Raw genomic sequence first — 23620 nt, 5'->3', positions numbered from 1 at the left:
TTAGCAGAGTCTGTAACCTGAAGCAAATGTAACCCGAGGTACCACTGTATACCTTTCTTACATGTTACACCTAAATTGAGCCTCTGCAATTTTGAAGGGAATTCCACAGGGTTCAGGTAGAGGCTGTAGATGAATTCCATTATCCAGGTGGAAAAACTGGAACTGAATGTGTGCTGTACATTTTTCTACAACACATCCGGGGTTAGGTTTGCTGTGCAGCAGACGGCAGTCTTAGCCACTAGATGTCTCTCTCTCTCTTGTGCAATGTGTTTCGTCTCGGGCATAGAAATGAATGGAGATTCAATAGCTAAGCAAATTCCACGCAACCTGTAACAATCTGTGCGACCCACCAAGAAAGTGCTGCAATGGGTGAGCCTTGTGCCACATTCTGATAATCTCCCATCTATTTTTTCTTCCTTTTTTGGTATTTTTATTTAGATTTTCCATCATACAATTTAATAAAAAAAGAAAAATAATACATAACAGAAAAGAAACATTAAAGGATTATACATTAAATCATTATACAATATCCAAAAAAGCAAAGGAAAAACATAAACAAAATAAAATAAACCCACCACCCTGTTTAATTTCCCTCCACCGCTACTCATCTTCTCTAGAAGAAATTTTACCCTTATCATTGCATTCTGATTGTTTTTATTTTCTCTATATACATACATATGCCACTGATAATTTATTGTTTTGATGCATTTACATTCTTAATCTAAGCATATTAGCATGTCTTTTTTAGAGCAATATTTTGACATATAATCATCAAAGCATTGACATTCATTTTTTAGTTTTTGATTTGTCTGCTGTCATATGGATGCTGTTAATTTAGTCAATTTTAAATATTCATTTAATTTGAGAATCCATTCCTCCTTGGTAGGTAGTTCTTTAGCTTCCCATTTAGATGCTATTACTATCCTAGCCACGGTGGTCGCATATAAGAAAATACTTTTATTCGATTTCGGTATTTCTTTTTCTAAAATGCCCAGTAGGTAAGCCTCTGGTTTTTTCATTAATGGGATTTTAAGCATTTTTTTTCTCAACTCCCCATGTATTTCTCCCCAGAAGTACTTAATTAGGGTGCAACTCCACCAAATATGAATTGTTATACCAGCTTCCTTGTTGCATTTCCAACAAAGGTTGGATTTCAGTTTATAGATTTTTGCTAATTTGACTGGTGTTAAATACCAGCTGTAGAGCATTTTGATGAAATTTTCTCTTATTGTACTACAGGCAGTAAATCTTATATCTTCCTGCCAAAGTTTCTCCCATTGCTCTAATATTGTGTGGCTGAAGTCTCACACCCATTTAATCATTGTCTCTTTCACTTCCTTGTCAATCATATCCAAATCTAGCAAAAGGTTATACATTTTAGATAGTAAATGTGAGAAAATGCATTCAAAACTATATACTTAAATATTAACTCTAGTGCCGTTTTCAAAAAATAAAATGTGCAGATTAAGGCAGAACAGTCTTGTGGATGTATGCATGCAAAACTGATGTGAAATGCAGCAGCTTGAACATTACCTAAGGAAATAGAGGAAGAGGTGGTCCTTCACATACTTTCGACCCAGAGCTCTTAGCAAGATCAGCAACTTAACTTGAGCCTAGAAACCAAGCAGTTACCAGTGCAGCTTTCAAGCATTTGTGGTCTATGATCCCCAGAATGAACTCCAGTTAGAATCCTAACTACCGTATTCTGGACCAGCTGCAGTTCTCAAATGCTTCTCAAAAACAGACCTACACAGAGCATGTCACAGCAATCTAACCTCAAGTATGACACTACTCAATACTACATGGTCTTGCAACAAAAATAATGAACCAAGCAGCAGGGGAGATTTTGTGGATTTGGGTACTAGCGAAGCATAAGATAAGGCTGTAACACATGCTAGTTCCTTAAAATAAGGGATTCTTTTCAGTTGGGATTCATTCATTCTTTTTCTTTCCTTCTCGATACATGTAAAAACACATTTGTTTGTTTGTAAAATCAGAATGGGGAAATAGTAATTTTTTTGAAATGAAACAAGAGTTTTTCTTGAGTTTGCCCATATCTGCAATTGTTACATCATGCCCAACAGGAAACAACCATTTGCACACTTTTATATAACTGTTGCATAGCTGGCATTACTATGTTCCCAGCCCACAGAAATATTAATGATTAACTCTTGTGAAAGCAACCTGATAGAAAGGCATTGACTGATATGATATACCAGGCAACTTTTACCTAAGGAAGAGTTCAGCCGTCAACTCTTATTCAGTGATGGGCATTTGTTATTTAGAGAAAAGGGGCTGGAAGTAGGAATAGATAGATTCTTGCAGCACTGGATTCTCAAATGACTTTTAAAACCTATCCACTGCATCACTGGTCCATATGATATGCTCTAAGAAGAGCTCAGCTGGATCAGACCAAAGGTCCTTCCAATTCAGCATCCCTATTCCCTCAGTGGTGAAACAGATGTCTCTGGGAAACCCACAGAAAGGACTTACTCTGACTAGCAATGACTCTTCAAGGTCCCAAACCAAAGGTCTTCCTATTGAGATGTCAGGGATTAAACTTTTAACATGAACAAAATATACACTTTGCCACTGAGATGCAACTACCCAGCAGTGCATAGTCTTCCATGCCCCTTCCTCAAGCAGACACCCCTGGCCTGTGAACCAGTGGCCACAGCAGAAAGTAACAGCAAGGCAGGTACTGTGTAGGCTAGGACTGGGGGACCTTGAGCCCTCCAGAGGTTGTGGGACAGCATCAGCATCCAAATAATGTGCTGTACCACTGAGCCATGGACCGTCCCTGGACAGTAAGAGCTGTACTAGTCTCATTCCTGTTTTCAAGATCTGTGCTGCAGTTGAGCTAAAACAGGCCCCCCCGCTCATACAGGCAGTTGAGCAATGATGACCAAGAGGCAAGCTTGCAGGCCTGGTGGCTCCCCAGCCCATGTCAGGCCCCTGGTACACGCCAGCTGCCACATGCAGGATTTGGAGAGAAAGAATAATCAGGCATAATGCACCACAGCCAGAAACCAAAAGCCATGGTCTTGGTTGCAATGCAGTTCATTTAAAGCAAAAGGGAATACTGTGCACAAGAGGCTAATTTCTAGTTATAAGTCAGGGGTAGCCAACATCTGCCTTCCGTATGTTGCTGGGTTACAACATCCATAATCCTTGGCCATGGGCCATGCTGGTTGGGGCTGATGGGAGTTTGAGTCTAGTAACATCTGGAGGGCATCCTATTGGCTACCCCTGACATAAGGGCTCCAAGTGATTGATTTGAGAGCCATTTCTACCCATCACATACTGCATGTTCTTGCTAGATAAACAAATCTGTAACCCCTTGGGTGGGAATTCAGGAGGGTGATGTAGCTGCTTCCTTGGTTATTGCCTCCACAAAAATAAGAAGTGGCTTTTGGTTTTCTCCTATGATTATTCAGTGGAATCTATTATGTTTCTGAATCTGTAATATCCTGATTAGTTACATGTTACCTGGAACATCTTGTGTCAACTGAGCCATTTTCATGCAGTCTGCCTGAGCCAAACTACACATAGTATGCTCCTTTTACATGATAGCAGGGCTTTTTTAGGGGGAACTCACAGGAACTCAGTTCTGGCACCTCTCAAGTGGGTGCCATTGCCATTCTACGAGAACAAGGGAGGTGTTCATGGTGAGTTCTGGAACCTTTTTCTAGAAAAATAGCTCTGCATAATAGGTTCCCCACCCACCCACAGAGAAGCTGAGTGCATTAACAAATTATCAATGGTAGGTGAGCAGCTGCGTAATTCTTGCCCTGCCAGACATCTGTCTGCTGTTGTGTCATACCACCCATGGGGGGGAAAGATATGGGTTCCAGCATGTTTTCCAACAGGGAAAATCAGGTGGGGTGGCAGCTTACAAGCAAATAAATGAATGTAAGGATGTCCGTCCTTCACTCAGTAGTCTAGATTTCTGTGAGTGATATTCCTTTTTAAAAAAAATGTATGAAAGAATCGCACACTCTGTGTAATATGCAGGGGGCCCAAAGTCTCATAACCACAGCTGGGAATTTTAGGTGACGGTAAGTCATTTTAAACTGAAACTACACTGTTCAGTTCCTCAGACAGTTGCCTTATTTGATCTTGTAAATTAGAGAAGATTAATGTAAATTAAGTAGTGTTTTAATTAGTTATTAAATGCTTCTGAGAGCTGTTTAAGAAGGCTTAAGGGGTGGTGCCTAGTAGCTTAAATGTGGATACTTTTTAAGAAGCCTGGATATACTTGATGAGTCCTTTCAAGGCTGTCCTTTGAGCTGATCTCCAGTGCAACATCATTGAACCCTTTCCCATGTATTTTCAAAATTGTTAATTAGGCCCAGTCACTTTCTCCCACAGAATAAAAGGGCTGGAAGTCTGGGAATGGAAGAACATTGTGCTTGGATGGTCCCCAAAAGCAACAGACAGGCCCCTGTGAGAAATAGGACATTTAATTTGACAGATCATTGCTCTGATCCAGCAGTGCTTGTCTTATGTTCTTAAGAAAAGAAGAAGAAGAAAGAAAAAGGAAAGGTAAAGGACCCCTGGGTGGTTAAGTCCAGTCAAAGGCAACTATGGGGTGCAGCGCTCATCTCACTTTCAGGCTGAGGGAACCAGCGTTTGTCCACAGATAGCTTTCCGGGTCATGTGGCCAGCATGATTAAACCGCTTCTGGCGCAACAGAACACAGTGACGGAAGCCAAAGCACACAGAAATGCCATTTACCTTCCCATCGCAGCAGTACCTATTTATGTACTTGCCCTGGTATGATTTTGAACTGCTAGGTTTGGCAGAAGCTGGGACAGAGCAACGGGAGCTCACCCCATCACACGGATTCGAACTGCTGATCTTCCGATCAGCAAGCCCAAGAGGCTCAGTGGTTTAGACCACGGACGTCCCTGTTCTTATGTAAGATGTTGAAAAAGAGGGTGACGAACAGAGAGAGAAAGCTAGGCATTGGGCCACTTGCAAAACCACTTGCCCTTTGCCTTCCCAGATGCTTCCATTGTTGGCAGGCAGGAGAAACCGAAAGGTAGTTTGGTTTTTGGGTCCTCTGAACCTGGGATCTCAGAGTGTAAGCTTCTTGAGATGCTTTGTGCAAAGACCCCAGAATCCTCTCCAAGAGCAAAAGGAAACAGGGGCATGAAGCATGAGTCTCTGGAGTTTATAGACCATGGCCTACTTTGGTTTTGTGTGTGTGTGTGTGTGTGTGTGTGTGTGTGTGTGACTATGCAAATTTTGGCCACTTTGCTCCTCCCTGCTAGTAAAAGAAAGAAACAAATGGCAATCTCTGGCTTGGTGTTTTCTTTGAGCTAGGGATTGTGGTTTGTTCCACTCAGAACAAACCATAATCTGTAGTTGAGGTTTGACATAACGCTAACCCAAGGAGAGTGGTTTGTTTCTCCCACATGCTAGCCAGGAGAAGAAAAGTGGCCCAGATCAGTGTGTTTACAGTAAGTAAACCATTAACTAAATCAGTGGAGGATGGATGACCATTTACCATGGATGCTTTAGCTGAGATTCCTGCATTGCAGGGGGCTGGACTAGATGACCCTGGGGGTCCCTTCTAACTACAGTGGTACCTCGGGTTAAGTACTTAATTCGTTCTGGAGGTCCGTTCTTAACCTGAAACTGTTCTTAACCTGAAGCACCACTTTAGCTAATGGGGCCTCCTGCTGCCACTGTGCCGCCAGAGCACAATTTCTGTTCTCATCCTGAAGCAAAGTTCTTAACCTGAGGTACTATTTCTGGGTTAGCGGAGTCTGTAACCTGAAGCGTATGTAACCCGAGGTACCACTGTATATGATTCTATGATATTTCCCCTGGACAGGCAAGGAACAGCCCTTCTCCTCGTCCCAAAACGTCACTCCCAGGCATAAATTTCCTGGTTTTTGTTGATTTGCCTCATAACTGTAATGCTATCTAAACACTGGAGGTTTTGTGTTTAATAATGGTGATGTAATAAGCACACAATTGCATTGCTTATCTTGTGGCCAACATCTGTTGCACTGTGGCTGGTTCTTAATATTTACTTTTTGCAAGTTATTTGTTGGTTAATTCTTAAGATCCAATAACCTTCGCTAATGGTTATTTGTCCTAGCTTCTATTGAGAATTAATGAGATGTTAAAGAGATAGACAAGGCTATTCTGTGCTTGCCATTCATGTATCTTCTAATTTATCAAGGCTTTGCTCGATTTCAGGTAGTAAGGGGCAAGGCTGGCTAAAACAGCAGGCTTCTTCCTAGTAATTTATTAACATTGCCTACAATTCATACCTGAAGGCTAGGTTAGTTTAGAAAGTTCATGGTGGGTATTTGGTGGTTAAGTCCACGATGGAAAATAAAAAGTACAAAAATAGGATCAAATTAGGTAGAATTGGCTCGCTGCCCACTTTCAGTACAGGATTCTCAACTCCAAAAGCACTAATCCCTTCAAAGTGGAACTGAATCTCTATGGATCAAACCTTCCTTAAATTTTAATGTGGTTTGGTCTCAAATATAAGGCATTACAAAGCAGTCAGTGGGAGAGCAGCTATCTTGGTTTACACAAAGCAGGCACTATTGGTACTGAAAAGAACATGAGGAAAAGGTGTAAAAATTGAATTTATCAACGAAAACCAGAAGACCTGGCACATGCCTTATTAAAATGACATAAAGTCACAAAGCTCAAGGAACTTTCAGAAAATGCTTTGCTGAAGCATCTATGTAGTCTCGTTCCTTCTTTCTTTCTTTCTTTCTTTCTTTCTTTCTTTCTTTTTGAGAAGAGGCTTCATTTAATCCAACATCCCTTGAATGAAAAACTTACTTCATAGCTCAGTAACACAGCAGTGTTTTGATAACAAATTCTGGGTTTAAACTTTTTATTATTCATTTTATTTTGTTTGTTGTACTGTAATGCAAATCCTGTTTATTGCCCCTTTGACACTAGAGGAGGCAGTAAAAAGCACATTAAAAGGTGATATGCCATGGAGATTCAAATTATTTTTTCAAATAATGTGAAAAATGCTTCTGCACCGTCGTAAAGTCGGGTTTGCCACAAGCATTTTAACCAGTGTTTAGTATCCCAATAGGTTTCTTTCAAAGTTACAGAAGCATGGCAAACTATCTGTGTACGGCTAATAAGGCAGTAGCTTTCTTGTCAGCTGCTTACAATTCTCTTCCTTAAGAAGAAGAAAAATGTGTCTAGATATGCATTTCCCAAAATGGAGGCAAAACAGAGCTCTCATTGAGAAGAAAGAAGATGTTGCAGCGGCAGATTCAGGACAGCATGATCAGTTTCTCCGCACAGCCTAGGAAGTGCTGGATTTTGGGACAGAGGCATGGGGCTCTGACAGAGTCTTAAGGGTCCCTCCTTCCCAAAGCCTAGTTAGCCCTTGTCCAGCTTTGGGAAGGAGGAGGGAGGACTCATGCCGGCAGACCCTGCCAGAGCCTCACATCTCCTTCCCCAAAGCCAGTGTCTCGCTTACCTGGCTTTGGAAAGGTGGCGCTAGGGCATCAAATTTTGGCCTCACATTGGGCACCATATTGCCTAGGTCCTCCCTGGACGTTGTGTCATTTGTGACTAATTTCTTCACAATCAATATTCAATAGGTATTACAGCCACTCTCGGAATAGCAAATAAAAAAACAAATGCTCCGAAAGAAGCATCATGTTGGGCTGCAGTCTAAAACATGCATACTAGGAAGAATACCACAGTGGACACCATGGAATTTACTTCTGAGTAAATGTTTTCACCTGCTGCCTAAAGGTATAATATTAAATAATAATAATAATAATAATAATAATAATAATTTATACCCTGCCCATCTGGCTGGGTTTCCCCAGCCACTCTGGGCAGCTTCCAACAAAATATTAAAATACAATAGTCTATTGAACATTAAAAGCTTCCCTAAACAGGGCTGCCTTCAGATGTCTTCTAAAAGTCTGGTAGTTGTTTTTCTCTTTGACATCTGGTGGGAGGGCTTTCCACAAGGCGGGCGCCACTACAGAGAAGGCCCTCTGCCTGGTTCTCTGTAACTTGGCTTCTCACAGCGAGGGAACCGCCAGAAGGCCCTTGGCGTTGGACCTCAGTGTCAGGGCAGAACGATGGGGGTGGAGACACTCCTTCAGGTATACTGGACCGAGGCCGTTTAGGGCTTTAAAGGTCAGCATCAACACTTTGAACTGTGCTCGGAAACGTATGTAACAAAGGCACCAGGCAAGTCTCTCTGGGGAGAGCATTCCACAAATGGGGAGCCACATGCACCTGTGTGCTGGGAGCAGGTGGGCGGACAGACTTCTAGGGCAGCCTATGGGGATCTCTCCAGGTGTGGCTACTGTGCTCATGCTGGGAAGCATTATCCCGTGTTTGAAAATCTCATGGAGTATTTATCTTCAAATGGAAAAGAAACACATTGGCCTCTTAAGGGACAAGCATCTATCTACATTCATTCATGGATTTAGGAAATCTCATTAACCTGTACAGATCAGTGTGACACTAGCAGCAAGAAGGCAGGAAATTACCGTAACTGTGACTTTGTGTCCATGAAAACAAAAATAGGCTCAAACATATGCCAACCAGCAAAAATCTATATTTGTATGTATTTTTTGCTTGAACAGTTAGATGCTGGGTGAATGGAACAGTCCTTTAACTTTCTTTCCATTCTGCTCAAGTTGGGATATGTCAGATAAGTATGCTCACCAGCAGTCCAATCGTATGCATGTCTACTCAGCAGTTAAGTCTCATCACTTGCAATAGAGAGCTTACTCCCAGGTGTGTTATAGCAGGATTAGGCAACATAATGCCCACCCAAAGATTAGGCAACATAATGCCCACCCAAAGACTCCAGCCCCCATCAGTCTTAGCCAGGGGTGATGGGAGTTATAGTCTTAACAACATTAGAGGGCACCATGTTGTCAACTCGTGCTATAGGATTTCAGTCTTAAGGGGGGATATTTCTTAACCTCCCTACTTCTGAGTATAAAGATTCAGGCAGAGTCAAGCTCTAAAATGAAGTGAGGCTGAAGAATTGAATTGAGGTAGACCTGTCCCAGGAGAAATGGAATTTTAATTTAATGATAAAATAATAACATAACATAATATAATATAACAACTGCACTGTCAGGTTTCACTTCTCTCTCAACTATTTTCATTAGCACAGCTAATGGTCTGCTCTGGTAAGGACCTGCAAATCCCTATAATTCTTGGGCAATTCTTGAATGGCATTCCTTACAGAAAGGTTGTTTGAAATATACCTGACCTTGGTTCCAGACCATTACTCTCAGTGAAGGAAAGCTTGTAAATGAGATAACATTTGCATGTTAATTTGGAGAGGATTTATATGTTTGGTTTTTAATACCAGAGTTATGATGCTCTTGTTTGCTCAGAACTACAAACTGGGACCTAACATAAATTTCCTTGTACTGAATGAAGAATAGTTTTGAGAGACTCTCAGTAGCTGGATCTGATAAGTACCTACACTTTGCCTAAGTTTATTTATATTGGTTTCACACACCTCGACTGTCAGATAGTGTCTGTGGCAGCACCTGCAGGGGCCGTCTCAAGCAGCCAGTTCAAAGGTTGCTAACCTTTGGCCAACACTCTGGTGGCTGCCTATCAATGGGCATGATCAAATTAAGTGTAGACATATTGCCCTCTCCCAGCTCATCAAATGACTCATCTGATGAAGGAAAGAGGGAGAGGGGGAGAGAGAGAGAGAGAGAGAGAGAGAGAGAGAGAGAGAGAGAGAGAGAGAGCAATCTACACTCTCCATTCATCCCAGCAGTTTTTCTTATTGCCACTGCTGTCAAAGGTTGGTGGGGTCTAGGGGAGTGGTAGGGGGAAAAAGGCTTGAGGTATGGACCTTACAAGTTAACAAGTCAGCTTTTGGAATTATTTTTATTGATTTACATTGTATTTCAAGAACCAGCATGCCTGAAGTCCAAAGACAGCTTTTTGAAATGGAGAGGGGAAACAAAGGTACATGGATCCTCACCACACTAGTTCATGAAGCAACGTAGAAGCTTCTAAGAACCACAAGCAGGAACAGCTTAATGTCTCTTTGCTATGCCATCTTTCATCCAAGAAGAGTTCCCAGGCAACACTTCAAACTGCCGTGCGTGCAATAAAACCAAACTCAATGGTATTTCCTCTTTATATCGAAATAAATGATTCTGCTGGTTTTTTTTTTCTAAATGCCAGCAACCGAAGGGAAAATCACCACTTAAAACACAAGGGTGCAGTAAGAAACTATAGTTTAAGAAACTTTAACCTGGCAGCAGCAATGAGTTTCTTCACTGATCCTAGGAAAGGGGAATTTCATTCTTATATTTTATGACTTAAATGCGTAAGAAGAGCTTCACTGGATCAGGCCAAAGGGCCAACTAGTCTAATGCCCTGTTCTCACAGAGGCCAACTGGATTTCTATATGGGAAGCCTGAAAGTAGAACCTGAAACCAGTAGCATCCTTGCTACTTGTGATTCTCTGCAACGGGCGTTTGGAGACATACTGCATCTATATATATATAAATTTGGATATTCATAAATTTATTTATTAAATATATATATATTGCATCTTCCTCCAAAGGAGTCCCAGGTGGCAAACATAGCAATACTAAGCAAACACAATTAGAAACTTAAAACAGTTAAAATGAACCTTCTAAAAACAGCTAAAAACCCCTAAAAACTCTCAAACCAGTAATTTCAGGGCTGCCAGAGACAGAATTTTCAACCATCAAATGCCTGGATAAACAGAAATGTTTTTAAGTTTCTCCTAAATGTTAATAATGAGGGAGGCAGATGCACCTCACCAGCGAGGACGTTCCACAAATAGGGGACCACCACCGAGAAGGTCCTGTCATGAGTCTCCATTAAATGGGCAACCCCCAGTGGTGTCTCTACCAACAATGGCTTCCCTGATAATCACAGGGAAGGCACTCTTCTAGGTACTTGGATCCCAAGCTATCTTATGCCTTGCATGCCTAATACAAGACCTAAGTTCAAGTAATAACTTGACCTGGGCCCAGTACCTCTCTGTCAGCCAGGACAGTAACTCATGGTCCCACTGAGCTGCATCCAACTGTTCAAGCAAACTAGAAGCCACCTTCTACACTAGCAGCAGCCCCACATGCAGCACATTGCAGCAATCCAGGCAAGAGGTCACCAAAGCATGGACAACTGAGGCCAAGGAATACCCATGGCTGGTGAACCAGTCTAAGATGGGCATACTGGACATGGACGCCACTTGAGACTGCAGTGACAAGGTGGAACCCAAGAGTACACTCAGACTGTCAGCCGGTTCCTTCAGGTGGGAGTGCAAGCCCTCCAAGAACAGGGTTTACACCTAATTCCCAGACCCAGGAACCACCCATGCACAGAATCTCCATCTTATCAGGAGCCAGCCTCAGTTTATAAGCAAACCTATCACCTCTTGCTTCTTTTAATGTGTTGCATTTCCACTTCTTTGCCTATGCAGAAGTGGCCACCTTAGGAGAACAATGGCAGCCCAATCTAAAGCTCATGGAGTGCCCCCCCCCCTCCGAAGTCAAGTAGCAACAAGGTTACCGTAATTCATCTGAAAGACAAGCAGGCTGAAGTGGTTCAGCTGTGCCACATTTACCACACAGAAGATGCCGTCTTCACAACAACTAAAGGAAGGGATATGGCTTGGCTATAAAACTAAGAGGCCCACATTACCCTTGGCAGCATGGTATTGCTGCTGCTGCTTCCTCACTGTTTGGTTGCTGCAAGCGTGTTACATAATCATACAACCTGTTCTAACAATAGAGCCTTTTAGATGTTGCCCTAGCTGTGTGGGAGTTGTTTTTCTGTGAGAAGCTCCCGCATCACTCAGGAGTCATGTTTCAACAACCCAACAAAATGGGAAAGGGTCAATCACAGGGCTTTTCCCTCACTGAACTGTCATTTCAAGGTACAAATTTCATGGGAAAGCCCCGTGCAATCAGCCAACACGCTATGAGCAATTTAAACATTGCTCCTGTGTTGCTGCATAGGAGCTGCTCATGGGTAGGCATCTCCAACATGGCTGGGGTAATGCTGACAAGCCCAGGTGTGACTGGAAGATGCAGACACGTATGGCGTTTTCTACACAAATTTGTGTGAGAATTGAGATTTTCATCACATCTCCTCCTCTGATGTGGGTGGCGCTGTGGCCTAAACCATGGAGCCTCTTGGGCTTGCCGATCAGAAGGTCGGTAGTTCAAATCCACATAACAGGGTGAACTCCTGTTGCTCTGTCTCAGCTCCTGCCAACCTAGCAGTTCGAAAGCACGCCAGTGCAAGTAGATAAATAGACACCACTACGGCAGGAAGGTGAACGGCGTTTCCATGTGCAACTCGTCACGGTCCTCCACGTGTCAATAGCGGTTTAGTCATGCTGGCGACAGCACAGCTGTCTGTGGACAAACGCCGGCTCCCTCAGCCTGAAAGCGAGATGAGTGCCACAACCCCATCGTCGCCTTTGACTGGACATATCTGTCCAGGGGTCCTTTACCTTTTACCTCCTCTGAGGGCTTCCATATTTGGAGCAGCAGCAAGGAAATGGCCTTTCCTAGGTGGCACGTTCCTCTTGAGAAGATTCATCAAGCACCCTCGTTATTAAGCTTTAGTTGCCACAGTATGAACTTTCTGTTTGCCCAAGCTCTTCAGTATTAGTAGCAGTACTCTTTTTACAGAATGACACAACGGCTTATAAAACTGGGTAGTTTAAATCTGTTGTTTTAGCTGCTTCCTCTGTGTTTTTAGATTTTTAGCCATTTCCGTCTCCTACTTTTATGATTTTAATTATTCTGTTTAATATGGAGAGAGTATATTATTATTCTTGCGCACTTTGGGACTGTTACTGAATTTTAAAAGAGGACAATAAATATTCATTTTTTTAAAAAAAAAAGCTATCTAGCGCAACATGGGACAACCACTCTGCTCCAGATAATATACACTGGTTCTCAATGGCATAGAACAAAAACATTTTCCTTCTAACTTGCTATTTTTTGTATTGCCAGGAGGTATAATGTTGTTGCATTTACAGTATCGAGATGCTTGTTTGATATGTTGCTGTTTTGTATGTTGCTGTTTTAGTATTCCCATTATTTTGAAACGATCTTTGTGGTTGTTGACTTTGGGGTGTATTGCTGTTCTCCTTGTTTTAAGCCACTTTGAGCATGATTTCTTTCCCTCTTTTTCACAGAAAGGCAACATATAAATAAACTGGTCATGATGACTTTGATGATGTATGTCAAGATATTTTGTTAATTTCTCAAATATAAATAACTGCACACACTACAAGAAAAACACACTGGGTCTCAAAAATATACACCTGAGGCATCTTTCTCAAAAGATAAAGAGTTTGTACCTTCAGCGTTCAAGAATGGCTCAAGGCATTTTGCTGCCTGAGGCACAGCAGCAAATGGTTCTCCCTCCCAAGCACGTAAAGGTGCTTAGTAGCCAAGGCAAAGTTATTTTTGTACCTGAGGCAGAAAAATCCCATGAGTGACTTGTCTTCCTCCGGCTATAAAAATGCAATGATAATAGGCTAAATAATGGAGCATTTGCTGCCCTTTTGTGACACTCAAAATCAGTTGCCTGAGGTGGCTGCCTCACTCTGCCTAACAGTAGGACCAGTCCTGTCCAGTAGAAGGGGTCTATATAGAGATGGCTTTTAAATGTTTAATTGTGTTTTTATATAGGAAGCCGCCCAGAGTGCCTGGGGCAACCTAGTCACATGGGTGGGGTACAATTATTATTATTGTTGTTGTTGTTGTTGTTGATGTTGTTGTTGTTGTTGTTGTTGTTGTTGTTGTTGTTGTTATTATTATTATTATTATTATTATTATTATTATTTTCCTAAATTCCTACCATTCCCCCAAAGAAAACTGGTAAAGACAAGGCAGTATAGCTGTCAAGAGAAGATATGAAATCTCCACCCCTGCAGCTAATAAACTAAGAGGGATTTGGGGGGTGGGGAGCAGGGCACTTGCACTGGAACAACACAAACTCCCCCAATCTGTTTCTAATCAACTGTATTGATGTCATTGAGAGCTTCCATTTTTAAATTTTTATTTCTCAGAACATGATGTACAAGCTCAGGCACATGCTGGAAGCATGTTGGGCCCCATTTGTTATCTCTTTCTATTTTTAGAGGCACTAAGGCACAGCTAATAGACACACCATAGTTTGGGTCCTAGCTTTCACCAATAGGCCATTACTGTTGATTCATTTCCATAGCTACCAATTGAGCAAGACAATGAGCAGACTGATGGCATGAAATAATGCTGACTGTATCCAGGGCCTTTTCTCTGAAAGTCTGCTGTTATTCGGGAGCACTTTCACATTTTAAAATGGAATAAAAATAGAAGGCTGCTCTTCATGCTCAAGCCTTTTCAGGCCACTTAGTGTGAAATGTGGCTGTGGCACTCTGTCCACATGCTGGCATCATCAGCAGGCAAGCCTTGGTCGGCTGCCCAGGCTCTAGTGACATGTGCTCTGCCCCCTCCCTGTGAACTGGGAATTTAAAATGGCAGTAGCGCCTGGGTTCAGCCCTGAGTGGAAGCTGCTGCTGCCTATCACCACTATCGTGCTAGCCCACTGGTGGGCTCACAGACTTGGGGAGGGGGCTGCGATCCAACAGAGGACACATTGCCAGGTCCTGTATATCTGAAGGAGCATCTCCACCCCCACCCTTGAACCCAGACACTGAGGTCCAGCTCCGAGGGCCTTCTGGCGGTTCCCTCACTGCGAGAAGGGAAGTTACGGGGAACCAGGCAGAGGGCCTTCTTGGTAGTGGCGCCCGCCCTGTGGAACACCCTCCCACCAAACGTCAAAGAAATAAATAACTATATGACATTTAGAAGACATCTGAAGGCAGCCCTGTTTAGGGAAGTTTTTAATGACTGATGTTTTAATGTATTTTTAATCTTTCATTGGAAGCTGCCCAGAGTGGCTGGGGGAACTCAGCCAGATGGGTGGGGTAGAAATAATAAATTGTTGTTGTTGTTGTTGTTGTTGTTGTTGTTGTTGTTGTTGTTGACCAATATTGCCCCAACTTCGGCAGTATTTACACAGGTCCACACACATCCTCTAACCTTAAATGTTACTGAGGGTGGGTTTTTGTTTTTGTTTAAAGTAGTGTGACTTGCTATTTCAACAATAATGAGAGGAAGGACAAGTTGTAGCTGGACTAAAAATGATACTCATAATATACAAGTTGCTAATGCGACTGCATTTTCATTTATCTGCAATAAATATTTTAATGCGGAGGAGAGCAACTTTCAAAGGGTAGCCAACGTCGCAGAAGACAGAACTGGTATTCAAGATTACCTTAACAGATTGGAGAACTGGGCCCAAACTAGCAAAATGAATTTCAACAGGGACAAATGCAAGGTTCTGCACTTAGGCAGGAAGAACCAGCTGCATAGATATAATATTGGGGGGGGGGGCGGATGGCTTGCCAGCAGTACATGTGAAAAGGATCTAGGGATCTTAGTAGACCACAAGTTTAACATGAGATGCAGAAGCAAAAAAAAAGCTAACACTATTCTAGGCTGCATCAGCAGAGGTATAGCATCTAAAGCAAGTAATATTACCACTCTATTCTGCCCTGGTCAGACCACACTTGGAATACCGTGTCCCGTTCTGGGCGTCACAAATTAAGAAGGATATTGAAAAGCTGGAACAAGTGCAGAGGAGGGAAACCAAGATGATTAAGGGTCTAAAAACCAGCCTTATGACGAATGGTTGAAATAATTAGGAATGTTTAGCCTGGATAAGAGGAGACTTAGAAGTGATATGATGGCCATCTTGAAATAGTTAAAGGGCTGTCACCTGGAAGATGGAGCCAGCTTGCTTTCTCCCGCTCCAGAGGGTAGGACCCAAACCACTGGCTTTATGTTACAAGAAAGGAGATACCAACTCAACATCAGGAAGAACTTTCTGGTGGCCAACAGCTGTTTGACATGGAACGGATTCCCTTGGGAGGTGGTGGACTTTCCTTCCTTGGAGCTTTTTAAGCAGAGGTTGGGTGGCCATCTGTCATGGATGCTTTAGTTGAGATTCCTTCACCGCAAGGGCTTGGGCGAGAGGACCTTTGGGGTTTCTTCCAACTCTACAATTCTATGATTCTAAGACAGAAAATCTAATATCTTAATACACCCTAAAATCTTGAAGTTGTTAGATCTGGACACATCAAGCAGGAACAGTAGCAATTTTAAAAAAATATTACACTGAAATCCTTCTGGAGTGTCAATCCAGATTTCTGATCACTCCGTATATTCATGGAACCCATGTGTTGAAGAGCTTCCACTTTATGCAACTTTGTAAAAAACCTCATCAGAATACTTGGGAAGAACTCTGAGGCCAAAGCATTTTGAGCTATATTTCAACAGGGACTGGTCTTATCACAAAACATTCCTAAGCAATGAATATGCTAGGCAAGGGTCCTGGTGCTGTTTCTTCATAGCCACAGACACTGAGGTCATGAAAGAAAGCCATAGCAGATGATATGAACCAAATGAAGAATGCCTGCTCTACCGCTATCAGCGAGTAATTACAATTGAACAGAATATCTCCCTTGCTATGAGTTCCGGTTCCACTCTTGCTCCCACTCTCTCTGTCCCTGATCTCATTCCTGCTGCCTCCCTTCTCAGTATCAGACCCAACTGCCATTTTGAATGCTAATTTTGCCACCTCCTTTCACCCCGGAAAGGTGTGTCCCATTCCTCTGCTGGCTTTCCGGGGAATTTTTACTCTTTTTAAAGTAAGAAAAGCTAATTTGATGGTGCACAACACCTGCATTTCCTCAAGGTTGCTGAAATGAACTTATTCCTATTACACCACCACCATGCCATAGAAGAGGTCATAGAAGAGGTTGTGACAACCCACAAAAAGGAACTTGGGGTCATAGTAGATTGTTCCTTGAAAACATCAACAGTGACTTGATTTTTGTGTAACATGAAACTATGGCTTTCTGTGACACATACAAGCCTCGAGAAGGGTTTGTGCGGTTGTGTGCAGTTGTGCACATGCACACAAGCAAAAGTCTGGGGTGATCACACCCACTTTTGGCCATACCACCAATGGCATGCAGGGTGGCAAAGGGTGAACACAGCCTTCAGCCGCCCTGAGACCCCTGGGTATAGGGCGGTATATAGATTCAATACATCATCATAGTAATCCCTAGTATAGCACAGTAGTTCACTGTTACATTCAAATGCAACCATTGTGCGGTAACAGCTGAAAAGGCAAATTCAGTGTTAGGAATTATTTGGAAAGAGACTGAAGAACTCTTACTGTCCGTCATATCCTAATGCCATTATATAAACAGCAGGTCTACATCTGGGATACTGTGAATGGATCTGGCTATCCTATGTCCATAAAAACAAAATGTAGAGCAGGAAAAGATTTCTGAGCAAACAAAGTGATCCATATGCAGATAAGATGAGCACCACAACCCCATAGTCGCCTTTGACTGGACTTAACCATCCAGAGGTCCTTTACCTATGTTTCTACAATTAAGTTTGTACAACTATGAATGATATGGAGCGCGTGAACAGAAATAATTTGTCTTCCCTTTCATAGAATTGTTGAAGTCAGGGACACTCAATGGAACAGAACAACAGTGGGTTCAGAGCAGTGCTCTGTCCCATATTCCAAAAGTAACAACTGCAAGGATTTGGAGCTATGCCTTCTTCCTGGTGGCACCTACATCATGGTACACTTTGCCAAGGGAAGCCCAGCTGGGTACTAAATGCCAGAAGACTAGTATATAGCTCTTCCAGAATACATTTTGGGCTGGTTAATAGCTTTCAAAAGTGGTTTCCCTCTGCTGGGATCTTTTTAGCTGTGCTTTATATGCTGGCTGACTCTATTTTTATTGTGTCTTTGGGATGTTTTTATTGCATTTGGTTCTGCTATGTTGTACGGTGCCTTTGAGTAGCATGTCTTTGGCAGAGAATGCAGTATATGAAATTTTAAACAAACAAACGGGACAAAAGGAGGCACTATTTCAAACAACACATAGCCAGCTTAGAGAATTCATTACCATTAATGGCAGTCACTGGCTTAGATGGCTTAATAGAGGGATTAGAAAAATTCATGGAGGTTACGTCTACCAATGGACATTGTTATTATAAACTATTATTTTAATTATTATTTACATTTCCATCCCACCTTTTTCCCAAGGAGCTAAAAGTGGTGAACATGGTTCTCTCCACTCTCCATAGATCAGTACAGCATGAGACTCTTAATCTCAGGATTGTGGGTTCAAGCCCCACATTGGGCAAAAAAAATCCCTGCACAGCAGGGGGTTGGACTAGATGACCCCTGTGGTCCCTTCCAACAATTTTATGCTTTGATGACTCCATTTTATGCTCACAACAACCCTGTGAGGTAGGTTAGGCTGAGAAATCAAACTGGCCCCACTGGGCTTCATGACTGAGCAGGGATCTGAACTCTGGTCTCAAAGGTCCTAGCCTGACACTCTAACAACCACACCACACTGGTCATTGATAGCTAGCCAGAACCTCAGTTTTTGAAGAGCAGATGTGGCTAGGGTAGGTTAACATGCCTTACAAGCACCTAGCAAGGCACCGTTGAAAATTAGAAGAGTGCTGGACTAGACAGACCTTCGGTCTGATCATGCATGAATCTCCTACAGTTCTTCTTTCTTTGACACTGCACAAACCTACCTACAAAATCCCTAACAGGAGAGGTAGCCAACACAGTGCTCTTGACATATTGTTGGACTACAACTCATGCTATCCCTGACCATTAGCCATCCTGGTTGGAGCTGTTGAAAACTGTAGCCTGAAAACCTCTATAGAACACCTTTTGCAGGTTTCCGTGGCCTTACACAGACCTCTTTGCAAAAGTGTTTCTTCATGAACTCTTTTTGAGGAGTACACAGCTTAAAGCACACCTTAAACCCGCAGTTGCTAGATTACAACTCCCATTATCCCTAGCCATTGGCTATAATGGCTGGGGTTCTTCATCCCTGCCTTAAAGTTAGAGACTCCAAAGAGGGGAGCATGCCTGGCTTGTTTTTCTAAAAAGGAAACAAAGTAAATCCACTCCCAAAATTGAAGTGAATTCAGCAGTGATGTCGGGGGGGAAAGTGCCCTTGTCCTATAGACAATTTGCAAGGTACAAAGCACACGACAGGAAGATGAAGCATAAGGAAAAAGCATGCTACGGGGTTGCAGACTTGTGCATTTCTTAACGTATTGCTATTTCCAGGAAGGACAGGGGCTTCTCACCAGGCTACATGGGTCTTATAAAAGTGCCCCTGAATTCAGTACTCATCAGACCCAAGAACAGCACAAAGCACATTCACAGCTTTCCTAACTATGTTGAACTTTGGACTCATTGATTTGGACTTGCATCTTCTGCCTCATTCTTCTGCTTGACAGGAGACTTCATTTTTATATTTCTGGGCCAAGAAGCAATAGCTACAGGTTGGCCCAACTTTGGTGACTCTCCTGCTTCCCTTGTCCCTTTGAACAAGGCATGCATGTGTGCACACCCCTTATTATATCACAGTCTGATTTATATTGCAAGGCTGTTGGCAGCCAGGACCTGCCTATGCCACTAACATAACTGAAAAGCGCCTTGTGCACCAACAACAGTGATAACAATACTGCTAATAGTAGTAATAATAATGATTCATCACAAAGTACTTTTAAGAGTCTCTTCTATTTCAAAATTAGTGCTGCTTTAAGATCCTACGCCAAAAGCCTTCTTGGGGCATGCTGAATTAGTTGTGCAGCTCCTAGGTTCCTGGCAATGCTTTTACTTTAAAAATACACATTAAAGAAGCTGACGTGTGAGCACAATGCGTGAGAGAAATGACCAGTTATTACATTTGACTACCACTCTTTTCCTAGTACTGATGCATAAGCCCCATTCAAATCAGTAACACATACCTGATGACCAGATTGCACCTATCATTTGTATTTACTTTGAGCAGAACTGCCACCCCCGTGCATTTAAAACAAAGGGTTTTTCGCTGTTTTCTCAAACCACATACACTTTCAATTTCAGCTTTTAAAAGTAATCAAGGAATATATGCAGTAGAGGTAGCTACAATGCCTCTCTTCACAAATACACACAGCCCTCCCTTCCCCTGTAAGTAAAGATTACAAAGCAGTAAACTGAAAAGGAGGAAGGGGTGTGTGTCATTTTGCTAAAAATAACAGGAAAAAACGCCAAGTTACCGTCTCCTTTGCTGTTTAATATCAATTGGCTTGTTTATAGCATAGGGTGATCCGTGAATGAAGGCACTTCGAAACCTGGCCACCTTCTCCAGAGTCAGGTGCTCACAGCTGGATGGCAAACTCATTTTATCCAGGTACAAGCTGTAAAGGAAAGCTAAAGGCAAAACGGACACATTCCTGGGAAATCTGGGGAAATGGATTCAACTCCAGTGGGCAGCTCAGGTGTAGCTTTGTGCTCTGGCTGCCTGGAAGGTAAAAGGTCCTGGTCTCTCCGGCTGCTGTGTTCACCCTGATAGACAGGCAGTGGCTTGCATTTATTCAGAGTCGAGTTGCAATCGGGTTGAACCGATAAAATGGAAAGCTTCCCAGGAGCTTAGTTCCACTCCCCCACTTCCAACAGACATTGAGCACAGCTTGCTCAACTGCAAATGCAGCCTCTAAAAACTCGCTCCCTGCAATTACAGTGCAGCAATAGGTGGCCGAGACGGACTATTTATACTCAGATGACGCTCTCCCCCGGTGAAAGAGAAATCACTTATTCAAATTCATCGGTGCTTTTTCTTGCAAATCTCTTCTTCAGATCTCTTTTGAAAATTCAGCTCAGTCTATCTACATGCGAAAGCTATGGCGAACAGTAAAACTGCAGATGATATATTAGGGCTGCTTCACATTTCTGGAGAAGCTCATCTATCTGGTTTCACCATATAAATGTGTGAAAGGGTGACAGATATTTCCCCTGTGACATGCGCGCAACACCAACTGGTCAGGGAGTTGGGGCCAACTGTAGCTCTCTGCAACATGTCTACACCGTGTACATATGCTGAAAACCAATGATACAGTTATCTCACATTGTATGTAAACTCAGAAGTTAATATTTATAGTAAAAACGACAACAACGCATTGCATGGGCACAACTCAGCAGCCAGCAAACTAAAAGCAAGATGTCTAGATTAGATTTTAAAATGCTGGAGCCTGTGAATAAGGCTCCACATTGTACGAAGTCTATCCCAGCCAGTGGCTGGAAAAAGCTGCTACAGGCACCTGCGTGGAGCCTCTTCTCAATTTTGACAGCTGTAGTGAAGAAGGGTGAATGAGCTGGAGGCTTTTCACTTCATGGGCTCCTGCTGCAAATATAAGGAGCTTTCCTATACACAAGAGCAAGCCCTGAAGGCCTGAATTATTAGAACCTCAGTCCCAGCAGGCTGGTGGGAAATAATGTGTCCTTGTTGAACTTCAGATGCTCAAGACTTTTCCATTTCACCAGATATTTTAAAGGAAGCTGTTTTTATTATTGATTTTATCTTATCCACTGTACGCGTTTTAATATTTATGCATGCCCCTTAGAAATAAATGAATAAAGGCTCAGCAGAACCTCCAGGTTCAGAGGCAACATTTCACTTTATACCAGTTGCTAGAAAGCAGCTTGTGGTGGAGAGCTATTGTCTCCCTGCCCTGCTTGTGGGCTTCCCATAAGCATCTGATTGGTCACTGCGGGAAACAGGCTAGGTTGACCTTTAGCTGGTCTGATTCAACAGTCTGCTTATGTTCCAATGGGAGTTGCTTTGGAAAGTTGTTGGGGGCAGGAGGTGACAGCACTGAAATAACAGGACAGGAGAGGTGCCAAACGTTTGTCTCAGTTGTCCAAGAACCGGAATAAAAAATGATCCTCTCCAGCTGCATATTCTGCAGGCTGGAAAATTAACATGGATGTGACCAGCCTTTATTTTAGGAAAACTAGTCACATCGCCCCAAAGATAAAAGAAATTAAAAAGCTAATCTGACTTGAAGTTAGTTTCTTCTTCAGCTGCTTCTTCTTCAAGAAAGGTCTTATAAATCAATCCTAAATGTTCACTCAACAGTGGAAAAAATAAAACATGTTTTTACTTGCAGCTTATCTATACTTACTTCCTCATAGCTGTACAGTGGTACCTCGGGTTACATACACTTCAGGTTACAGACTCCGCTAACCCAGAAACAGTACCTCAGGTTAAGAACTTTGCTTCAGGATGAGAACAGAAATCGTGCTCTGGCAGCGCGGCGGCAGCAGGAAGCCCCATTAGCTAAAGTGGTGCTTCAGGTTAAGAACAGTTTCAGGTTAAGTACGGACCTCCGGAACAAATTAAGTACTTAACCTGAGGTACCACTGTGCATGGTTCCCTTGTATTTTTCATACTATTTCCCAAACAATATATATAACGTGTGTGTCTTTCTCCACAATTGTTTCAGCACACAATTTCAGGGTCACCTACATAGTAATGCTCAGCATTTGCTCGTGATAATAGACACAGATGCTCAAAGTCACCTCGAGAAAAAGTGGACATACAGATTCACCACTGCTTAGCAATGCCAATGGGTATCATGAACCAATGTTCCGGTTTGGTTAGCAAAGTACTGTTAAGCCTAATAGCAACAGGATACGGGGCTCTTTGTGATGGAAAATCTGTACAGAGAATGTGAACTTGGGTCTTCAGGGTTTTTATTGAATTAAGTCCCCAACCGGGTAACACTGCCTGGCAAAAGGGAACAATGGCTGTGCCTCTGAGGCATCTTCTGAAGAGGTGTTCAAGCAATTAAACTATTTTAAATCTGCATCAAGCTGCTTGCTTTTGCTTACTTTAACTTGGAGGCTTCCACATGATGTGGTGATGGCCATTAACCTGGGTGACATTAAAAAGGAATTTGACAAAACCATGGAGGGTAAAGCTATCCATGTCTATTAGCCATGATGGCTAAATGTGACCTCCATGACCAGAGACAACATGGCTCTGAATACCAATTGCTGGGGGGCAGCAGTGGGGCAGTGCTGGTGTGCTTCTGTCCTGCTTGTGGGCTTCCCATCTGCATCCAGCTGGCCACTGTAAGAAATAGGATGCTGGACTAGATGGGACTTTGGACTAATCCAGCAGAGCTCTTCCTGTCAGGCCAGGCCCATAACTACAAGTTCCCATGTAAAGCAAGTAGAGATGGTGCCAAATTACAGTGGTACCTCAGGTTACATACGCTTCAGGTTACATACACTTCAGGTTACAGACTCCACTAACCCAGAAATAGTGAAAACAAAATAAAAAAATTCCTTCCAGTAGCACCTTAAAGACCAACTAAGTTAGTTCTTGGTATGAGCTTTCGTGTGCATGCACACTTCTTCAGATACAGTGTGCATGCACACGAAAGAAGTGTGCATGCACACAAAAGCTCATACCAAGAACTAACTTAGTTGGTCTTTAAGGTGCTACTGGAAGGAATTTTTTTATTTTGTTTTGACTGTGGCAGACCAACACGGCTACCTATCTGTAACCAGAAATAGTGCTTCAAGTTAAGAACTTTGCTTCAGGATGAGAACAGAAATTGTGCTCTGGCGGTGCGGCAGCAGCAGGAGGCCCCATTAGCTAAAGTGGTGCTTCAGGTTG

The 23620-nt window shown here is 42.7% G+C and overlaps 1 protein-coding gene across 6 annotated transcripts in view; it reads right to left on the bottom strand.

Moving 5' to 3' along the window:
- Positions 1 to 23620, bottom strand: part of PDE4D (phosphodiesterase 4D) — a 645912-nt gene that overhangs the window by 193183 nt on the left and 429109 nt on the right. Inside the window, exon 1 of one of the 6 annotated variants that reach the window (XM_079995475.1) lies at positions 20214 to 20592. The exons of the other annotated variants lie outside the window; for them this stretch is intronic. Within the exon in view, the coding sequence (XP_079851601.1) occupies positions 20214 to 20338 (125 nt within the window). The 5' untranslated portion in view covers positions 20339 to 20592. Of the gene's footprint in view, positions 1 to 20213; positions 20593 to 23620 lie in introns of those variants that run through there. 6 annotated transcript variants of the gene reach the window in all.

Source organism: Podarcis cretensis, assembly GCF_951804945.1.
Source record: "Podarcis cretensis genome assembly, chromosome: 11".
Taxonomy (NCBI): domain Eukaryota; kingdom Metazoa; phylum Chordata; class Lepidosauria; order Squamata; family Lacertidae; genus Podarcis; species Podarcis cretensis.
The sequence above is the reverse complement of the archived record's forward strand: the minus strand, read 5'-3'. Positions and strand labels throughout refer to the sequence as shown.